Here is a 22,585-nt window from a genome sequence, read left to right as displayed (position 1 = left end):
ACTTTACAATTTTAGCATCTTCTACAATTGCGGTGTCAACCCTTTTTCTCTAGCATGAAGTGAAGGACTCAGGAGTGCCGTTGTGGTCCGCCAGGAGATCCAGGCCCCAGGTGGCTGCTGCTGGCTGCAGCGGCTCAGCTGTGCTGGTCCTGAGGTAGGGGCTTTAGCAGAGCTGTGTGACTGGGTGCTGCAGGGAAAACGCTCTCAAGTTGGGGAATTTCACTTAATTTATTGCCATTTAAGGTAAACTTCTAATTCCTGATTCTGGTATTGAGAAGTGAAGATGGCAAACGGTTAAACACAGCTGCCCTGGGCCGCTTGTGGCAGACTCCATTTTGTGGAGCCGGCCGGAACCGGCTGCCCCCTCATCCACAGACATGGGGCACCCTGCAGGCCCCCTGCTGCCAAAGCCCTGCCTGTTGCACCCCAAACACCTCCAAGTGTGCTTCACACCCCCATGTTTAGGGGCGCAGGAGGGCAGCAGTGACTCGTCTTTCTGTCATGCCTTTCCCCTGTGGCCATGTCGCCTGGCTGCGTCGCTCTTCTTGGTCTTCTTGCGTTGCTCCTCCCGGCTTCGGTGCCTCTGTCCCCTCAGGCGCTCCCTGCTCACCAGCCCTGTGTCTTCCCTCAGGTGAGGGAATCAATCCTCCTAATCTCTTCCCTCCCCAGTCCCCTCCTCTTCCAGGTCCAGTTTCTCTAAAACTGGTAGCCAGTTTGTGTCCTAAACCCATCCTAACCCGGGTTTGTGTGAGGGGGTCTGGCATGGCGGCTCTGTGTGGGTGTCACAAGAGAGGGGGAAGGAGCTCTCTTGGGGTGGTTTGGGAGTTGTGCGGTTGTACACAAGCTGCGGGAAGCATTCGAGTGGGCTTTCTGTGGTTGTAGGCTTTGAAGATCTTAGCAGCTGAGCCCTCTCATCTGTGCTGGATGTGTGAAATGCAGGTTTTTTTGAAGGCTAATGACTTGCCCACAAAAATCCACCCATAGTTGGGTAAGACAAAAGGCCTGGAATGGAGCTGTGCCTTGTTGCAGCTCCCCGCTCCTAATGCTGGAGCGTAAAAGAATTTCAAATTAAGCCACCAGAAATGTAACCTCAATAACGTACTTTGCCCTGCCTCGTTCTTAGAAGTAAATGAAGTGCCTTTTTTAAAAGTTCTTCCAAAAGCTTTTATCCTTTAGACAGAAACAAGCTTGGGATATATAAACCTAGACAATTAAGGTTTGGCAAAATTCTAAGCTGATGAAACTGGGATCCTGTGGTAGGAAATGCTGATTGTTGTTGGTAAGGGGGTGCCAGTCCTTCCTTTGTGTTAGAGTCTGCCTAACGTAATCCGGGCTATGCCAGTGAATTTCACAGGAAGACAGTGGCATTTTGGAAAACCCGTGCAATATGGATGAGCAAAAAAGTACCCCACAGCTAAAGAAATAGGGCAGAATGCCTGTGCATCAGAAAGTGATGTGATTTGCCTTGTTTCAATTAATACTATGCAACAGGATAAAACAGCAAAACTTTAAAAAAAAAAAAAAGAAAAAAAAAAGCAAGCAGCACCAAGGCTGATTTTCAAATCTATAGAGAAGGCCAGTGCTGAAAGGTAATGATATGGAAATCGGCTCGGATCGCTGCCATGAATGAGTTCTGTGATTTGGAAGTGGGCAGTAATGGGATCCAGTATTAGGGTCAGGCAAGTGTGAAGATACTAGTGATGAAGATTTGAAAATAAACTTTAATTTAACACTCCTGGGGCAAAATGCAATGAGTTCTGTAGACAGTCTAATTGTAGTAGTGGAAAATGGTATTTTCTCCCTCTTGACCTTCTGTCCTCCATTCAATCACAGAAATCCATAGGTTCAAAGGTTTGGTTTTGACTTGCCAGGCAGTGAAGAAGCTCTGATAAGGTTTTGTAGCTATTAAACTTTCATAGGTTCGCAGCCTTGTGGTTGAAGCTAAAGAGATAGTAACTTTTTTTTCTCTTGGGAATGGGGTTTCAATTAAGTCAGTGTTGCTCAGTATTTGAATTCCAGCCTAGCAAGCTGCTAAGCATGTGGAATTGGTGTTAAAGGGAGCAGGGCCTTTGTCTGAGCCAAAAAGTTTCCAAAATTACTCTCACTTCGTCATCCATTTTTGCAAAACTACGTTTCGTTTTCAGCTCAGACAATGGGTTGTTCTAGTCTGTGCATCTGCTGTTTTGACACTGCTACAGACCCATGCAGCTTCTTAACAAAAACAGAGGGCATGTTTTTTCAGAAGCGTGTGGCATAGCCTGCAGTTCATCCCACTAAAGATGATCAGAGCTGAGGGCTTTTGAGAATCTACCCGAAATACTGGTGTTAAAGGTTTTTTTCCACTCCTTTTAGCTTTTGCCTTTTGGGTTTTATACAGTTCCTTGGCTTGTGAGGAGACAAGGATATAGACCAACTCTGTGTTGCTGTCTTAAGTACAAATCAGCCCCTTTTGGTTGAAGCCCATGGGTAGTTCGTGTAGCTACCTGAAACTGCTCTTAAAGCTGGCTTGGTATACTAGCGTTTGGGTGTGCCTTTCACTTCTCCCACAGTTCCCCTTGAAAAGGGACCAAGACTTTATGGTTTATGGACGAGCTACCTTCTCTAGCAATGGGAAGTCTAAACTGTGGTTTTCGGTGATATCTTCCTAATTGAAAAGATCTGATGGAAAAATAAAATCAATAAAGCCTAACCTAGGAAGAGTCTTCAAGTGTTGCTGTCAAATAGATCACTAGCCTGGTGGGGGGGAAAAGATCTTTGAGGGTTTTTATGCTGTTCTCCTGGAATCAGTGATAGAAACAAGCGCTCCGTACGCCTGGATAGGGATGTGTTTCTGCCTAGTCCTTTACCTGCGTTTGTGGTTGTTGCATGTCGCGTGCCTTCTGTTCCACTGTAAGACAGCAGCTTTGCATCTTGCTGCCTGTATGACTCCCACTCCCCTTTCTGCATGATCTGCTGAGTGTATTTATTGTGCATCCAGAAAAAAATGAAATAGATGTTGACAGTTTTTGCTTTTTGTTTTTTTTTCCCGTCCCTTCTTCTCTTGACAGTTTTTTATCATGCTGTTAATTATATTTCTGTTGGAGCTCACTGTTGTGATTCTGTTCTTCGTCTACACAGACAAGGTAAGTCAGATTCTTCATTTTTCTTTCCCCTTCAGCAAATTTTTATGCCCCTTTTCCCTATAAATAAATCATGAAGCACTTGGCTTGGTATGCACATCATGCTTCTGTCTTCCTTGAGACACCCCTCTCCGAAAGAGCTCTCTCAGAATGCATAAACAGCCTTACAGGACTGGGCTCTCTTGCTTGCTCATGTGTACAACTCAAGGTCACAGATATTGCCAAGTGCATCTGCCATTAAAAAAAAAAAAAGCCACCAAACACACAACAAAAACACAAAGAAGCCAATGAGCCTTACTAGGAGCATGTAGGAAGAGACACCCATCAGACATGAATTGGATTCTTAAAAAATATGGTTACGATTTAAGAGCTACATTAATGTTGTGCCAAAGGAAGTATTGTAAGCAGAGGTATAAAGGCAAAGGCACACAAATCAGTATCTTTCCAAGCTGGTCCTTGCAACACGTGTACTTACATTTTAGTGAAAAGCCTTTAAGAGTATAAAAATCTAGTACACACAGTTTTTGTTTCTAGTTTCAGATTTGACTTATGTTTGACATTTGTTCCTGTGCTTGTTATTTCTGTTGCAAAGGCAAGATTGCCTATCTGAATCATCTTTATCAGTAAAGGAATTATTTTTTTAAAAAATGAAATTCTTACTTGAATAAGAAAAGACTGAGTCAAAACCGAGTCAAAGAGCACAACCTGCATATTCAACCAAAATTGTGTAGCAAAGTCTTTCAAAACTGACGATGACTAAGGAAAAACTATGGGTTAGGTGGCAAAGTTTGCCATGAATTAAGTCATCAGGTACATAACCACTAAGTAGAATATTTTGTTTGAATGGAAAACATTTGTAGCAAAATACAATGAAGATGAATATCAGACCTAATTTATTCGACATATTTAGCAATAACGTGGATAAGGAGTGGAAAATGGCAACGTTACTTTCTAGAAAGGCTCCAAATTATTCAATTAATGAACACAGTGAATGATTGTCAGGTGCACTGCTGAAGGGCTGAAAAGAGCTAGGTTTCTGGATGGCATGTTCTAGTTGGAACTTGGAGTTAACTTGCAAGGTAATTAAAGTAGAAAGGGCAATTTAAAATTACTTTTATGCATTATTGGATTCTGAATTACTTGTAACCTCTTGGGAGAAAGATCTACGCGTCATAGATGACAGCTTAATAAAGGCATCTACATAATATGCAATGGGCCTCCAAAAACCAAATACAACAGTTGGTGCGTATTTACAAAGGGAATCAGAAAATATTATCATGTCATTGCTTAAATTGATGGACTCAGCTCACTGTTAATTCAGGATTCAGTTGTGGTTACTTCATTTCAGTGAAGGGTAACAGAAATGATGAGAAGCACTGGACAGGTAAGAGAGAATACGCATGAAGGGATTATGGAGACTACCCTGATTCTGTTTGGGAAAGGGAAGAGATCCTCTACTTAGGAGATACATAGAAGAGACATGATAGCAGTTTCTGAAATACAGTTATACTAAAGGACTGTCTTGAACACGCAAGAAATACCTGAAAATATCAAGGAGTATGTTTAAAAGATACATGTTTCTTATGTTCTGTATCTTCATTTTGTAAAACTCCCTGTCGTTGGCAGTTGTTGAGCCTGATAGTTCAATAACCGTGTGGGTTTGTGGGATGTAAAAAAAAGTTGAAACGTCTTTATTCATAAAGCTATCAGTGCTGTTATGTTGACAAGTTTGTCACAGAGAATGTTGGTCCTTGCTCTTCAGAGGTAAAAATAGTGAACGTGCCAGGAAGCATTTCCCTCCCACTTCAGCCTGCTGGTTTGTGGCATTCCTGTCTGTGTTCTGCGTAAGGTTATCAGGAAATCCAGCCTCCCTCCAAGTCACCTACCGTGGGTTGGTGCAGGAGGCGGCCTACAGTTGTCTGTATGATCAAAGGTCAGTCTAAAATATGGACTCCAAGTGCAGGTTTACTGGGTTAAGAAACTGCTGTAGTCTGTGTATCACAAATGATCAAATTTGAGGCTCTTAATGTTCCTGTATGACTTTACATCCATGACCTTGTGCTGAGGAAATTAGTGGCTTGTGTCTGTGTTACACTTGCAGTCCTGCCAACTGAAAAATAAAACAGCAGCAGCCTGAAACTAGTATGTTCTTACAGCATGCTTAGAAATTGTGTGCTGGCTTTCCTGATGCGCATAACAGTATTGCCATGCGCACTGGTACAGAGAAGGTAGCTAACCCAGACAAGTCTGCCACGCTAATTGAGTTAATACAGTCCCTTGGAAAATCGGTGAAGGAGCAGTCTCCGTTGACACCTACACAGCAGAAGAAAGTAACATTAACTTTGCATGCAAAAGCAGAAGGTGACTTTGGAGGTTAAGACTTTGAGGGCTTCTCTATCACGTGTATGGATGTGTGATCATATGTATGTGTGTGTGATCAGCAGTGTTTTCAATTACCTGCTAGCCTTCTGTTTACTAGGAGCATATATGCATGTAAAATATTACCCAGGATGAAAAGGAATCCAATTATTATTTTCTGTTTCTAGGCTTTAGAGCAGGTTGAATAAGCAAAGAGACTGAGCTGTGCCAGCTGCAGGGCTGGGGCTTTGTCCCTCGGTCACTCGGCCGGTGCTGGTTTCGTTCCCTCTGCTGCAGAACGGGCGCAGCGACAGGCTGAGCTACCTGCCACAGCGCGAGCGTGCATCCAGGTGCATCTGTATCCCTTGCTGGACCCACTGCTTTAGCAGTGGTTAATTATTAAAAAGCATCAAGACAGAAGTTCTTTATGGCCATTCACAGATAGGTTTTTGGCACAGCACTTTTATTCTTTTGCTGCGGGAGAGCGTGCAGCTGTGAAGATGGACAGGACTGGCTGCTGGGACTCCAGGCAGCCTGGACTGAGCTGTTCTCATTCATCAGTCTGGGAGAAGCCCCAGAATTGCTTCTGCCTCTCATTCTCAGTGCCTTGGCAGCAGCCTCTCTGAGCTTTTAGGCAGCAAACTTGCTCCCATGCCTTAGGATGTCATCTTCCCTTTTCTTGAAGACACCGTTTGTCTTGACATCATGAGATGAGTGCTGCCCTGGACTTCACAGCTCTTTCTCTGAGCTGGCTGTGCAATGTGACGTTGTAAAGAGAGAAGGGCTTGGAAGAATAGCTCCAAGGAGGAAAAAGGGGGCAAAACCTTGCTTCTTGGAGATGCACCATGGGTCTCTGGCAGGGGCTGAGCTCACACCTGGTTCACTCTCCTCTTCCTTTTACCATCCTAGCTGGTTACGTTAAGAGATATGAATCCTCTGGGTTCTGCAGAAGTGATATGTGGGCTGTGTGGGAATAGGGTGGGGAAATGCATTCCTCTGGGATGGCTGTCAGGAAACATACATAGCACTTCTGTTTTGTCCTGACTCTTCCCAAAGCAGCAGCGATGGGTTCATTAGCTGTTTTCAGATCAATGTGGGGCACCCCAGGGACTTAGAAGCTCCTGTTGTCCATATGCAAGTTCCCAAAGTGTAACTTCATATTTTTCTGAGGGCAGAAATACCAGCATAACAGATGTGTGGGTCTTGAATGGAGTTTATGTGGTTATGAGTGCTGAGGCAGGTTCTCTTTCTTACAGCACTGTTTTCTCAAGCTAAATTTATGCCCCCATTTGAAGTATTCCCAACTCCAGTGACTTTGCTAGAGCCATGTGAATGAACACCTATACATAGCTTGAATTTTCTCTTTAATATATATAAATTCGATTCCATTAATTCAGAGAAGCATTTGATATTTTTATAAGTTCCTATGTGAGGGTCTATATGTATTTATAAAAGATCCATGGAGTGCTGATAAGGCTAACCTTCATATTTTTGTGATAAAGAGACAGCTGCTGGGCTCTGTCTTGACAGAGACTGGATACTCTTTTTATTTCTCAACACCAAATTAGACCCTGTTAGAATATAAATTATGCTAATAAAATGCATAGTCTTGTACCAGTTCTTACTTGTATTATCCTTCTAGTTTTAGCATCTGTATTTATTTTTACTGTGATGGTTCTCCTGGAGGCACAGAAAAAAAAGTCCATATTTACTTTTTTGCAGCTGTAATACACGACTTTTTTCAGTTTTGTTTGTTCAGATGTCTGCATTTTTTCTGATTTATGGGCAGAGTTACGGTGCTGCTACTTAATGCCCGCAAATGGAAGAACATAACTAAACCAGCATAATGTGTTTTTTTTCCCCTCTTTTTCTTTTTGAAATGTCAAACTGAATGACATAAACCACTTTAAAACAAACAAACAAAAAAAAACAACACAGAGGATCACTGACTATGATACTTGATTATGGAAGCAGTTACTGCTGTTGGCAACTCAAAGTTAAGACCAGAATTTTCAATAAGGATTAGGCCATTAACTCACTTGGGGATCTCTGAAAATTACAGCCTAAATTCCATGCCTGGTTAGCTGTGTTGGAAATAGCTCACAGAACGGTAGAGATTTGAAAATAATGGCTACTTCTGCTTTTCCTGAAATGTATGAAAATGCTCTTGTTTTCTGTGTCCCAGTAAATCGTAATGAGTTCACCTCCAGCTTTTACTGCTCTTCCTGAAATACGGTCTGTAGAGGAGTTGCTTCCCAGCAGGAAGGAGGGGTTCACCATCAGGCTGAAGAAATCAATCATACAGAAAATTTAGTTCAGACCTACTGCAGAGACTCAGTTGTTCTGAACTTCAGTGGAGCAGGATGTCTGCTCTGCTGCTCGGCTAACAAAATGCCTCGTGCTCCTAGTGTGTCTAGCATGCAGGGCTGTCGAAGGTGAATGCACAGAAGAGGTTAATCTATTTGAAGATGGAGAAATGAAGGCTAACGTGAAGGATGAGATAATCCCAATTAGGTGCAGCTTCCAGGTGGTCTTACGTTACTGGAGAAAAAACAGTCCTTGGAAAGTCCTGCAAGACTGGCAGGGTGGTCACTCTGCCCTGCTCATCAGTCAGGGGTCCTGCCTTTTCTCCCAGTTTCTCTCCATCAGCATTTGATTAGCCTACACCATCACATTGGCGTACATTTTAAAACTTCTTACTGGTGAAACTTCTGAGTAATGGTAGAATTACTGGGTCCCTGTATCCTCCCCCTGCCACAGTGAACGTGGCTGTTCTGCTCCCTTGTAAAGCTGGGGTGGGGGAATTTTGGAATGGTACCAGAGCGGGCAGTATCTGTGTTTGTCAGTGTGCAGGAGGCTCTCAAGGGAGCAAGGCCATTTTTAACTCTCCGTGGTATTGCTGCAGGGAGGTGCTGCGTTACCATAACGTGCTTCGGAGCATGCAAGTTGTGATCGGTGTATGCAATGGCTTCTGAGCAGCCAGTGCATTAACACCTGATTTTTCAGTTAGAGCTCAGTTTGTTGTATTTTTAAAAGAGCTGTCCACACACCGAGCAGTTCCTGGCATACAGCATCTCTCAGGTGGTGTTCTGAAGCTAGGCTTCTGCTTAACTGCTGACATAGCTAAAAACCATTCCTCCCCTAAGCAGGAGTAGCAATGCAGCCTGAGGTGGAGGAATCCACAGATCATCTCCTGGAACTGAAACACCCTGCAATTACTGCTCTGTCAGGGGTGTGTGCCTGGTCAAGTATTTTACTTCTCTAATGCAAAATAATGTTATATAAATGGTGTTAGAAAATAAGAAAAGGCGGAAGTGTCTCTGTGGTTTATTTTACTTGGTAATAAGCTTAATTTTAACTAGTTTATTAGCATTTCAGTACTCGTGTCACACAATAGGGAGTTGCAGAAATTTCATCAAAAGAATTTAATTATAACCAATTCATTTTGGCTTCTTTTCAGCAAAGTATTCAGGCATGAGTATAAATCTGTCTCTATTCAGCAGATATCTTAAGTGCATGCTTAAATCCATGTGATTTACTTAATCATATACTGAAGTCTTGTCAACGTTGATACACACCTTTTGTGTTCTTTTAAAAGAAATCTTGCTAAGGAAATGCTAATGATAGTGAAAAATCCTGGAGATGGTAAAGATGTATCACATTTTTCACTTCACAGGGAATTTAGTGAAAAATAATGACTGTTTGCTTTAAAGCGTTAATGGTTATCTTGTTCTGTTTGTTCTGGAACAGCTTTCCATTTAGCATCTTGATCTCCAGCACATCACTTTAACCTTTTTTTTAGGCAGGGGCAGGTGTGGAGGATGGAATTTATTTGTCTCTGTGGCTGAAAAAAGCAAATACGCCAATGGAAATCCCACAGTTTCACTAATTCATTTGTCAAAGGAAGATTTCATTGAAAGTAGACCTGCAAAATGCTATTAACAGGGTTGTTGAAGGATAGCAAAGCATCGATGAAAAGAATTAAGTGCATGCTCAGAAATAGGTGTTACTTGGGAACGGTAACTGCAGATAAAATGCATTAAGGCTCCCCACTGGGAACTCTTGATCAATGGTTGATCAAGGCCTAATTGATTCCTTGAATAAAGTGTTAGCAAGGGAGTGGGTGCGGGGAAAGGAAAATCAAACTTTCCTAAATTAAGCTCCATGCCTAACACAAATACCCCTTGTAAAGATTCAATAATGCAGTAGCCTGTCAGCTCTTTATGCCACGTATCGTCCTGTTCTGGCTGAATTCAGAAATGAAGAAGAATGTAGGTGTTTCAGCCTAGTCAGTACACGTTTTTTTCATACGCCGATGAGCACGATATAGTTCATATTGCGCCAGTGCACGATTTGGAGTCGTGCTTTTTCTCAGGAGAAATTCTGAATTCCAACTCGGCTGACTGGGAAATGAATTCACAGAGCTATATAAATGAATCAAACGTAGCTGCTGCTGCCATTATGCCTGGCTTAAAGCCAGCCAGATCTGTCTTTTATTTCCTGACATCAATAAATTCATCTGGGGGTCCTCTGATAAATATTTGGCAATGGATCAGTTAGCATACAACAGAAAGAGATGTTTCTGGGCTTCCTTCTTGCTGGTTTGTAATCCCTAATTAGAGGTTACCTCATAATCTCAGGGGCACATCTGAGTAGGTCTTTGTTGTGGGAGCACTTTTACAACAATTGGTTTCCCATGCTCAGAGCTTCCTAGCAGACAAATATGGGTGGTGCAGGTCTTCAGCTGGCCTCTGCCAAGGAAGTCCTAGAAGAGAGTAATAACAGTTATTGAATACATGGCACAGCTGCGTGCTTTTTGTCTGGGCATCTCAAACCATGTTACAAGTGGAGAGTAAGTAGTTCAGCTCCCCTTCTGACCGGCAGAAGTGCTGTTGAGAGCTGAATCCTCAAGGTGCAGGGTCTTGCGGGAAATGCTAAATGCTGCCATGTCTGAATGTGCGTGAGGGAACCTTACTGTTCTGGAGGCCAGGTCTTTATTTGACTCATCTGTGGTCAAAGAAGCCATTTCGACATGTAGGTGGGTCAGGAATTGAAAGCGTGCTGACGTTCGCTGCTGGTAGGACTCAAGGGAATGGCACTGGTTTGCATACACCTGATCCACGCTGGTTTTAGTGGTGACTGATCCCCAGCTCTGCATCTGTTCTAAATGCTGATACGTGTTTTATACCATTTTGTTAGAAAAAAAAGGAACAATAGCAGAAAGAGAAAAGAATGGTTTAGAAAGCTGATAAAATAAATGATTAAGGCAGCTTTAGACATTTAAATACAGGCAACATCAAATGCAAAGGAGTGACAGAGGTAGTATATTGAAATAGACAGCACATTTTTTTATTCATTCTATGAACATTTTTGATGTGTCACAATGTATTTCAGACAACGTTAGAAAATGACAGTGAACTAAATGTTTAACGTTTCTTACATGTACAAAAAGAGAAGGAAAGGTGGCTTTTTGTGTTATCAGACTATGTGCAGGCCAATAGCATACAGCCCTTGTCTTAGATTTGTCAGCTGCAATTGAAAAATAATGTTGTGGATAGGCCGCTTTATTAGTGTAATTTGCAGCTGAAATTCTTTCAGCTCCTTCCTTTTAACTCAGCGATGGTGTACAGAGGATGACTCCAAGCTGAAATGAGGAAAGGCAGATCTGTTGATCAGCAGCTCCAAACCACTGCAAATTCAGGGACCTCTTCGGTGGTGAATTGTGCTGAAGCTGTGAAGTTCAGATGCAGGAAGGAGGTTCAGCAGGTGTTCTAGCCACTAGTTATCGTAGCTTTTGAAATACATTCCCAGATTTACAAAACCAGCATACTCAACAGCGTGTAAGAGTTCATGCTATTAAAACTGCAGCCAAGTATATCTGTAATCATCTTTAATATGGGCGAATTATCTTTAATCATTTGAGATCTTGGACTCTGTCTTTTTACAGATGAGCACCAAAATCAGTCATACTTGACAACAGGAAGAGGTTGAGATGGAAGAGAGAAGTAGTTTTGGGGTAAAGGGTTATGTGTCTTAGCAGGAAGCAGAGAAAGAACTTGGCTTTACAACTTCTGAATCCACACATTTCCTACTTGAAGTTTTGAGTGCCTCTGATAATTCGGATGATGGTGGTATAATACAATTTCTCTGCAGTGAATGAGGCATATGCAAAGATTGTTTTAACCTGGGCACAGTTTTAATTCACTTAGTTGTACTGCAATTATTTTGTGCGCCCTTTCTGTCCCTATAAATTGGGGAAATGCATCCTTGAGAACAGAGTATCCTTGTATAAGTTCAGTTCTTGCTGAAACTCACTCATCCTTGTGTACTCCTCCTCCTGCTACTAGCAGTCTTTGATGCAATTTAGTAAGGATTTTTTTGTGATGTATTTCTGTCTAATAAGTCAATTTATGTTTTGAGTTGCTTGCTCTTGCCATTTTGCACATCACTTCTGCAATCCAAGGATGTTGTTGCTCTGCCAGACGTTTGTGCCATCTGCACCTTGCCATTCTGAACCACAGGAAAGCAGAACAATTTGTGTCATCCTCTTCTGCCGTGCTAATGCTTCCTCTGTTGACAAAGTCGTAACCTCAGCATTTAGGAAACCTTTACAGAGGTCAGCTCGAAGGGCATATTAAAGTGCAAACTGAATTGCATGTTATAAGTTAGTAAATTACATAAATGTAGCAAAATGGAAAAGATCATTTGAAGGTACTTAAGAAAACAAGTAAAAAGTCTTTCTCTAGAGAACAATGACGGGGGAAGTCATGAGGTATAACACGGAAAGATTTTGATTCAAAACCAGATGTTAGATTGATCACATAAGACATTCATTTTTTCTTTTGAAAATTCAGGACTTAGTTACACTAAGACTTAAATTAATCAAAATTACTGAAAGGTTATTTAAAAGCTGGGAAGAGAATCAACATTGCTCTCTGAACAACACACACAGAAGAAAACATCCTGTAGATTTCTTTCAGGTCCACCTTTTTATTTTGATGAATAGAGAATGCATTGTAGTTGGCAGAAAAGCAGCTGAATACATTCAGACAAAGAGAAGCAATGTTTCTTTCAAGGTCAGGTAGCTTGGGGAAAAAAAAGAAATTGATTTTCTTTTGGGGACTGTGAAGAAAGGAGGAGCGGAATGTGTTGCAAACCTTGAAGTATGTTGAGATCTGACTGGTATTTAAGTAAATGTCAGTGGAGTGTCCTTGCTGCTAACACCACCACTCGTGGCCATGGAGTGGCCAGCTGCAGCTTTCGATGGTAGGGGTGTTCTCAATAGCACCCTGCCTCGTGCTCTCTTTGACACTGATTTACGTACAAATGGCAGAGGCAGCCCTTTCATGATGATTGTCGTTACTGCGGAAGAGCGTGGAGCAATGAGGATTGCTTTTCCGATTTCCCGTCATGAGCTTTCTTTCTCTCAGCTGTATTCATGTCAGCGGCAGTTTTCATGTAAGAAGTGTCAGTAAGAGACAATTAGACAAGTTAAGACTAGGACAGTGGAACGGCTCTTTGCTGCTGGGTCTCACAGTTTTGGCACATCCATTTTAGCTGTTTGAGGGTTTAGTTACACAATACGAGTGTCAGCACAGAAGCAACACACAAGTTACCACTTTCCATATGGTGAAATCCTGACCCCAGTGAAGTCGGGGAGCTGCACAGTTGTCTTCTATGGAACGGAGTTAGCTAGTAGCTAGTCACTGGTTTTTAAAAAATTAAGGAAATTGAGTGTATCTGAAATCTGTGTTGTCTACCAACCATTGGACTTCATTTTTTGCTTTATAACTATTTATTGAGGGCTTATAATGTCAAGAAATAACTTTCCAATAACAAAATGCTCCCAGTGGTGCATGTCATAGGTTTGCAGTGATTAAACAAAAGGGGAATATTTGAATTAAAGTGAGTTAAAGCTTTTTCTCTGTGATATTTATTGGAGTGCTTTTCCAATTAGCTTCTCACCATCATTTATTTGAAATGACTTTTTTATTCTTGAATACTTGCTTCCAGTTCCTAGAATATGCTTGAAAGCAAACTGCTCAGGGGACAACAAGGAGAGACCTCATTACACACAGCTGGATTTTTTTTAGGATTTGATGGGTCCCTTTTCTACACACTCATTTATTAGGTTTTGTGGTTGGATATGGTTAATATTTTTGTACTCGTCTCATAAGGATCAGCTAGTGCTATGTATGGAAAAATGCAGAATATGGCTTTTTGCTTCCACACCCTTGGTGAGGCTGTGCATATTCCATAGGATTTGGATTCTGGGTTCCCTGGGCTCCTCACTCACGATCCGAGGGGAGCTTCTGGCGTGTTCCTTGGGCACCACAGCATTACTGTGTAGCTCTTTGAAGGTATTAGATCAGCTTCTGAGATACAGAACTACTCTCCTGCTTGATCTGGGAAACAAAAAGGCACAGTTATAGCTTAAAGGCCTTCCTACACCTCTTCCAGACGTGATTTGAGCAATGGTTCATCAGGGAAGCTGACTGTTACGAAGAGACTTGTTTGCCATGTGCCTGGGTGACACTGGCGAGATGCTCCTGGCAGGCACTGCTGTGAATTTGCCCGTGCCTTGCCTCTGCTGTGGCCTCTTAGCAGACAAATGCCAACCACCAGGTCTAGTGACATACAAATGAACTCTTCCCACGGGCCCTGAGGATACAAGCTCAATACAAATGAGCAACACCATATTTTAAATGTTTCAAACACAATATTTTCTGATTTTAAATATAAATATATCACACACCACATGTATTTATTTCCAGTCCAAGTAGCGTGCCGAGGTCACTGTAAGGGTCGCTCAAGAAGTCCTTATCCATGCCACAGCTTTCAAGTTAAAGTTGATACATCTCATCGATCTCCTGTTTGATTTTAATAGCATATTAAATTCAAGGATTCCAGTACCACTCTTTCTCAAGATTTTTCCATGTGAACTTTTTACCAGAGAAGGGTTAAGTCCTGCTCTATACAGATCTTTGTGAAAAGTGGCAGGGCTGGGGGTTTAGGAACGAAGGTGATGAGGGCCTACAGTGCTCTGCTTGAGGCTTGTTTCTTCAGTCACATGATGACGATTATTCTCTTTCTCATTGAAGACTGTCTAATTCAGCTTAACATCATGAATCCACAATTTAAGGAGCTTGAGCTAACAGGGTCAAGTTAGTGATTGCTGAAAGCTTTGCAGTGCCCTGGTTACTCTAACCTTCCGAGAGGAGAGGGCGTTGAGATGGTCCTGTGTCAATTCTGACTTGCAGATCACTTCACCTTTTGTCTTTGAAACAATTATCCAGCAGGAATTTTAGGTTGCATGCAGACAAATTTTATTCTGATTGAAGAGAGTTAAGTGGAGTTAAGTAGGCAAGAATTTGACACTTGCTAGGGAGGTGGTGCTTCTGCAACATGTACGTGCCCTTTTAAGTGGAGTTGAGGGAATCTGATAAAGAACAAAAATTAATGCTAAAGGAGAACAAGGTTGAACAGACAGTTAACTACATCCTGCATAATAAAAATGTGTTTTTAAGCCAAGAGTGGTTGGGTATCTCTTCCTTGTTGACCCACTTAGAGAGAATTTAATAAGGCTTGAATCTTGGCACTTGATGAAGCTCAGACCTTCTGGGATGTGAAGTGCACACCTGCAAGCTGTGGCCGATGTGGAGTGACACTGACTGGAGGTAGCACTTCACAGGGAAGGTTTCTTTGGATGCAAATTAATTTTACATGATTTATGTGATACAGCTGTTTCCTAGTATGTCCCCTTTTCTGTGTCCTGTGACCAGAGAGCTGAGCCTCTCTATGTACCAATATCCCTCCCCAGGCCTGGGCTGTCTCAAGAGAGGCTTTTGGGCTTCGGCAGGTGGCTGTGGAGACACACGGGCCCACACGGGCTTTTTCCTGTACATAAAGCTATTCCTTGAAAGAAGTGTGTATGGCACCTAAAAGAGAACTTGTTGATTTGCAGCAAGAGAAGAGACACTTCGATTGATCCCTCGGTGCCCCATGGCCTTACCTGACCCACAGGGTCTTCTTTTTTGTACCTCATCAAGAAAGAGTTCCCTTTTCTGACCTCAACAGTCAGCAACTCCAGGCAGCAGGGTTAGGTAGGGGGAAAGTAAACGTTTCATGCTACTGCTTTTTTCTCAGGGAGCGCAGCTGCCTGCCTTTCCCCTTCCTACATCATACCTGGATGCAGATCGGAGTTGCTGATGAAGGAAATGAGTGCAGGTCTATGCCCTTTGCTTTGCCAGAGATGAGTATGAATACGATTGGTCCCCAAGCTGGGAGTGTAGCTTCCAGCTCTCATTTTACTGCTAAGCATTACACAAATTGTGGCAGAAAGGGCTGCTCAGGATTCTTCAGGCAGCATTTGTTCTTCAGCTGTCCCCCCATCCTAAGGAATGTGGACCGATGGCACAAGTAATTTAATGTGATTAAATGCTAGCCCCCAGTGAAGGGAGTGACGAGGGAGATTCTTTACTTATTCCCCATTAGTCCTGAGCAAGCTTGCTCGTGAATCCTGTAACCTTGGCAGCAAGAGAACCTCCTTCTGCTTTGCTATCTGCAAGGAAATGAATTACACATGCACAGAAATTCATGAGCGCTGAATACTGCAATTAATTTTGTTAAAGTCTCTTTATATATTTAGATAGGGAAGAGGAAGGAGGAAGCTTATCACTAGTTATGAGTCTGAAGCCACAAATCTTGTGCAGCTTTCACTTTGAGATAAAAATGAATCTATAAGGAATCCAAAACCCCTTTGTTTATTTTATGTATTCTAAGAGTGAGAAATGATGAAGGCAGTAATATAAAGTAGTGTTAACTGCACAATCCGCATGTTAAATTGATTAACATGGAGAAAACACATTAATAGCTTTTTATTAGTAGCCTGAAAACTTTACAATGGCATTTATTGGAATAGAACTGAAATGTGAATTGCAAATCATTATAAATCTCAGCTACTGTGTGGTGGCCGAAACATTGGCTGAAAATATTTTCAAAAATAGAGTCCAGGCATTGAACATCGCCGTTTTTTCCCATTTAACCTTTCATTTGTACATATTAAGCAGGCAATCACATAGCAGATGAGAAGTGGGATGTAAAGCTGGATGTATTGGATGTGCAAATTGTTGCGCTTTATGGCCAAAGCAGGTGCATGTAAATGTTTCATCAGCACACCCATTAAGCTCACAGTGGTAAATTTAGCCACAAGCCTTGGAGAGGTGCTTACTTTGCATTTAACTTAGAACTAAAAAAAGAAGTAGCAGGTTTATTTAAAATGCATTACATTCAGCTTATTTAATATTCTTATTCTCATGCATTCTTATCCATTATGTGTATATAAAAATAAATGAGGAAGTTGCAGAAATACACACGCATCTCAGTGGTGAGGGTACTTCTAACATAGGTGAAGTCTGGCTTAGAAACCAGCCAGTGATTTTATGAACCTGACTGAATTTAGGGGTAACCCCACCGACATTAGTGGCACTACCCTCTCTTCTTAAACTACACCAAATATTGATAGTTTTCACGCTGCTGCACCATGTGCTAGCACTGTAGGGACGTTGTGGTTCTTTTTCATCTTCTTTTACCTTTCCTATCCTTGTGGCCAGTGTCAATCAGCTTGCAAATTGCAGCAGGCTCATGCTTGATTGCAGCGGGGTTTCTTTGCCACGTGCTTCCGACTTTACAGCGTTAACTCTTGCTGCTGCACAGCCTCGCTCTGCCACAGGTAAGAAGATGCAGGGACTTGGCTCGTCTAGCACTCACCTGTCTGAGACAGCAGTGCTTCGTACCTCAGCACGAGGAGGGTTTTCTTTGCGAGTTACGTGCAAGTCACTTGATATGCGAAACATCTTTTATCACATCAGTTCAAAATAGGTGGCCAGAAATTGTAATTGCTGGGCTAAGGGAGTGATGTTATGATAAATGGGGTATGGTAAATAAAATGGCCAACTGTAATTAAAAGGAAATATATTCCTAATTGGCAGATTGTGCTGAAGGGAGTTGGCAACAATGCACGAAGCAGATTTTTCTTGGTAGCATCAGATACGTACAGGCCAACACGCCTCTGAGAAGTGTACTTGAACGCTATTTGTTTGGAAACTATCTACCTGTAAAGTGTGGAGTATTTATATACTGAGTCCTTCAATATCAATCAAAATAGCATCAGCATCTTTCTTCTGTTTCAACATGTCCTCAGCCAGAAGCGCGGGATTCAGCATGGTGAGGGATTAAATTGGCACAAAGATCTGGGCTTCTCTGGTGTGTACTACTTGCTTTGGCATGTTTTTATTTATTCCCTTCCCTTTCACAGGATGGAGTTTTACTGCACTCTGTCCTTACAATTTCTCTGTAAATAATAAGAAAACTTACTAATTACACTCGTTCCTGAGTTTACCTTGTGTCTTACCTTGTGTCTTCTCACCAAGTTTTAGAAGGTAATTTTAACAATTTTGGAAGCTCTTCTTAAATTGCCTGTTGAAAAAACGAACAACAACAATGATAAAGAAAAAAACTACTTTTTTCCCTGTCTGATTATTTTTACCAAAAAGGTCTTTCGTGGAAGAAGGGAGCACATTTTTCCACCCTCATCCCTTCCTATCTCGTTTCATCACAAGTCACACTCTGTTAGAGTCCTAATGCGTCTATCAATAAATGATGGATTTGCCAATGGTGATTTAAGTTTAAAATTACTTAGGAAAACTTAATGAAGCCTGCAAATCATGAATTAGATTTCAAAGAAATTGCCTCTGACAGTTAAAAACTAGAGGGCCAAAGTAATTTCAAGGGTGGAATTTTTTCCCCTCTGTAGATTATGGATCAGGTCAAAACAGAGGTGGTTCTGTGGGAATTATTTTTTGGAGCAAATCACAGGTTGGCTCTTGCTGCAGTAACTGTCTCATACTGGTGTGTAGTGGGGTGGGTGACATACTAATACAGGAGAAAGCTCAGCTGTGCTTTAACTGGCTGTTGTGAGTGCTGGCCTGCTTTTCATCTCCACTTCCCCTTGGCTAGAATGGTTTAGGACGTGCCTGGTTTTAATCCTTCTTCCCAGTCTTGTGCCCTCGTTACTAGACTGCTCAGACTGTTTGTCCTCAGTAGGCAAAAATGATACCCTGAGGCTTTCTGCCATTGTCTCTCAGTACAGGGTTATGATTTTATAACCCCAAATGTTCTTCACAGGTTTAAACTGTCCCTTTTGGAAACCGCTTTGCCCGTGCAGGAGGGGATGCCTGATGCTGGTTTGCAGTTTCACAAGGAAGAGGATCCCCTTCCTCAAAGTGCATGTGGCGAATTTTCCGTTGCTTGGGGTATATTAATTTATGTAATTAGATTTGTGAAAGCTAACGAGAAGTTTCCTGTCCTAATTTCAGAGTATCTAATGCAATCTGCAACAGGTTGTAAGTCTACCTAAAATAACTGGGAGAAGAACCGTGGTTGCCCCATTAATACTCCCCTTTCTTTCTTTTCCCCCAAATCCATGGAGGTAAGAGTAGTCAAAGGTCACAGTTTTTAACTGTTTTGTACCAAAACCCCTGGGAAATACTTCTGATGTTTCACTACTTGTGCCTGTAGGTTTTATTTACATTTGGTGCATTCTTCTGAGCTTCGTGGTAACAGACTGGTAGGCAGCTTGTTTCTGAAGGCTGTCGATCTCTCATTCGGTCAGTGGGAGCTAAAGTTTTACAGGCTTAAATTAGAAAGTTTTCTAAAACAGAAAGAAGAACAAACAGGAGTGTTGTGCATTGTTTAGGTATAGCATAAATAGATCATACAATTTCTTTTCCTCTATTAATTTTCATTGGAATGACCTTGCAAATGGTGCCTTTTTTCATCAAACTTTTAGTGCATCTTTTCCAATAGTAACATTTACAGTGGTTGTTCTGGAACTTGTGTTTTTTTAAGCCCTACATAGTTTTGGTGATAGCCATCCACCAAATACCCAGCTTTCTCTTTTCCACTATTTTTCTAATGTGCTGATTTTTTTTTTCCCATGTGTCTGCATAAGCTGTCTTAGCGGGAGGAATTTCAGCCCTGGCTGATTAGTCTAAGCATTTCTCTTGTCCTCTTAATTTGTAGCAAGAGCTGAGTGCAATGGGTTTAGTAATTGAAACTTGATTCAGTTCTTGCAGTTAAGGATGCCAGGTCTCGTTTACTCCATGTATGCCGAGTGTCATTTTTCATGTGCAAAGCTGCTTTGTGCAAAGCCTCAATGTCTGTTGCTTTTGATTTGTGTGGTTTCAACTCAGTTTCCAGGATTAGATTGCTTATGGCACGGTTGCCTATCAACAATTTGTATGATGATGAGAGACTCTGGTTTGCATGATGCAGTGTTCCTCCTGACGCAGCTCCAGCTTACACCACCTGTGGCTCTCGCCTGAATGGTTCCCTTACCGACCGGTGTGTGGATTTGGCTGCAAGGTTGGCTGTTCCCACCAAGGCGAGGTTAGCAAAGTGATTGTTACTGCTCCGTAACAACTGTTGGTGGGGCCAGGGCCTTTGCAGTGTAAGATCATTTGGAATCCAGTTCCTGTCTTGAGACTTTCTGTAATGTTATCGTGGTCCTTGTCGTTTCAGTGGTGCCAATCTTAAACCTGGTGGTAGGGAGCTCTGAAGCACCCTTGTCTCTGGTGACAGCAGTGAGCACTGTCACCTCGTCTTGAGCTCCTTCACTGGAGCATGTTGAGCTTGCATATTTGCATATAAGCCTCAAAGCCTTTCTTCCTCCAAATGCTCTGACTCCTACGCCATTGATCCCTGGGTTCTAGCTCAGCGATTTCTGAGTTTTTCCTTGTCAGATGTGTTGGCACCTTGCCCTTTTGATACAACCCATTTCAAGTGTTGTGGCTTTTTTTTTTTCTTTTTTCTGTTCTGGATATGCTGCAGTACTTCCAGTGCCACCAACTGGGTTTCAGCACTGCTGCTTCTCTTGCTGACTTCCAAAATCTGGAGATTTGGAATCTGACCACGGACCCAGGCAACACTCAGAGGAGTACTTCATGCATTTATGTTCCAAAGCAATACTAGATGGGATGCAGTCTTCTGAAATTACATAGTCTGTATGTTTTCTGTGTTGTTTAGAAAGATCTGTGAGGCCACTGGCTTTTCTTTCTGCTCTGTTTGTCTTCATGGATGTGATAGCAAGAAATGCAGCAACACTATGCTGGGTTTAGTAGTAGGAGAAAAAAAACACCTGATACTAGCACATTTTTCTATTTTGGAAATGAAATCACAGCTAAATAAACTTTGTCACAGACAGAGAGCCTCTACTCTTTCTGTGATAACTGCATTTTCCAGCAGCCAAACCCAAGGAAGGTGAGAGCTGGCACAGCAAAGACTTCCCCAGCTGTTGCTGTCAGACTGTGCTGCATCGCCAAGCAGCTCGGGCGAGGGCTGGATGCCGCTCCTCTCGGAGGTACATGGCAGAGAGGACGTGGTCACTACATAGGATCAGATGGGGGAAAATATCACCCACGTGTCATAGGAACTAAATGGTTGTTAGCGACTCCACGTGACTCTTGATGCTTAGGTGAATCTACTGCATATACAGTACTGGATATTTTGTTAGATTCGGAGCCGGTTCAAATAGACCAGGTAGCTGCAGCATCTGTTAAATAGCCACATCATCAGCCTGTGGAGCTGAGCCACTGTGCCCGAGGTGAGAAGCTGACTGCATTCAGCATAAAAAATTATGCAAAGTAACGCTGACGGTGAGGCAAAATGACAAGCACGGCTATTTCGTGGGCGTTGGTTTGGTTTGTTGTTTTTATTTGCTTTTTGGTTTTTAATATTAAAAAATAGTGGAAATCATGAAGCCTCAACATTTTACAATAAACCACTTTTTAATAAACACCAAGATTCTCTACTATACCTGCTGGATACAGTAGCTGGAGTATTATACAAAGCTCCATGAAACTATGATGTGACTTTTGAAAGTATCCCAAGAGCTGGCAATACTGATAAAAATACAAGCATGTAAAAATACAATACATGTAAAAATACAATCGCTCCTTTGGATTAGTGACTCATTTGCAGGCTAATCCCAGCCTGCAGTTTCCTTGATGCTGCTCAGTGAGTACCTTTGTGGTAGGGTGTTTTTTTGGTTTGGTTTGGTTTTGGCTTGGTGTTTTTCGCATGCAGGTTGTTCAAAAACCATTCTCTTTGGCTCTTTGCTATTTAATACTTAGCTTGTGCAGTTTGTCATCCTGGCCAAAGTGGGTATTTTTTCTTCCTGTGATAGAATGAAGAAAGTGTGTTAAATGATCAGTGGTGAACAATGAATAAACAGCAGAACAAGTCTCAGACTAATTTTCGTTCTTGCTAAAAGCTACATTTTCTAGCATTTATAAACGTTGCTATGAATTCCCCACAGTCTTTCAGTATCCTCCAAAAAATTCACAGCTTGCACTTTTGTGTGTATATGTTTTATTTTCACTACAGCAACACCCGGAGGCCTCCGCTGTTGTTTTTAGGCCTATAGGATCAGGTAAGGAAAATTGTGATCCCTGCTCCAAACATCTTTTTGTCCCGTAGGAGCTTTATTGCTATCGATCTAGGTCTGTCTATATTAAGGCTTGAAATGAGCACCAAAGCGTGTCACGGTCACATCGGACTGAATGTGAGCTTTTCCTGTGCTTTGGGTCGTGAGTGGCAGGTAGCCTCACCGCAGCTAATCGCAGCGCCGTGTTTTCTGAAATTGTTACAGTCTAGATGATGGGAGTTTTTCAAATAAAAAAGTTAATGGGATTCTGAATAGGATGCCGTGAACCGGATGCTTTTCTAGAATAAAGCTCCTGCAAAACCAAAGCACGACTAGGGAGTGTGGTGAACATTGGTGTCCATGGCAGTGAGTGGCCTTCGCTGCTGCGATTCGTGCTCAGCACAGCCCAGGCTGCTATAGACTGAGATTCAAGCCAGATGCCCCGAGGCTGAGGATGTTACCTGGGTGTGGATGTTAACTAGTTGGAGATGGGCCTGGCTATGCTGCTCGATGTCCCGAGGAGGGGCTGGGAGGACAGGTGAGGGGCAGAGGACAGAGGCAGTGTCACTGCAAGCAGAATTAGAGGAGCCAAAGTGACTGAGCTGTTTGGGCTGACAAAAGTTTT

At 42.2% G+C, this 22,585-nt stretch overlaps 1 protein-coding gene across 10 annotated transcripts in view; it reads left to right on the top strand.

Moving 5' to 3' along the window:
- TSPAN4 (tetraspanin 4) overlaps nucleotides 1-22,585 on the top strand; it is a 411,936-nt gene that overhangs the window by 357,230 nt on the left and 32,121 nt on the right. For 9 of the 10 annotated variants that reach the window (XM_083839587.1, XM_083839582.1, XM_083839586.1 and 6 more), the window contains one exon: nucleotides 3,048-3,122. The exons of the other annotated variant lie outside the window; for it this stretch is intronic. In XM_083839587.1, the coding sequence (XP_083695713.1) occupies nucleotides 3,048-3,122 (75 nt within the window). The remainder of the gene's footprint in view (nucleotides 1-3,047; nucleotides 3,123-22,585) is intronic. 10 annotated transcript variants of the gene reach the window in all.

Source organism: Anser anser, assembly GCF_964211835.1.
Source record: "Anser anser genome assembly, chromosome: 5".
Classification (NCBI taxonomy): Eukaryota; Metazoa; Chordata; class Aves; order Anseriformes; family Anatidae; genus Anser; species Anser anser.
This window is presented reverse-complemented; position numbering and strand designations above follow the sequence as displayed.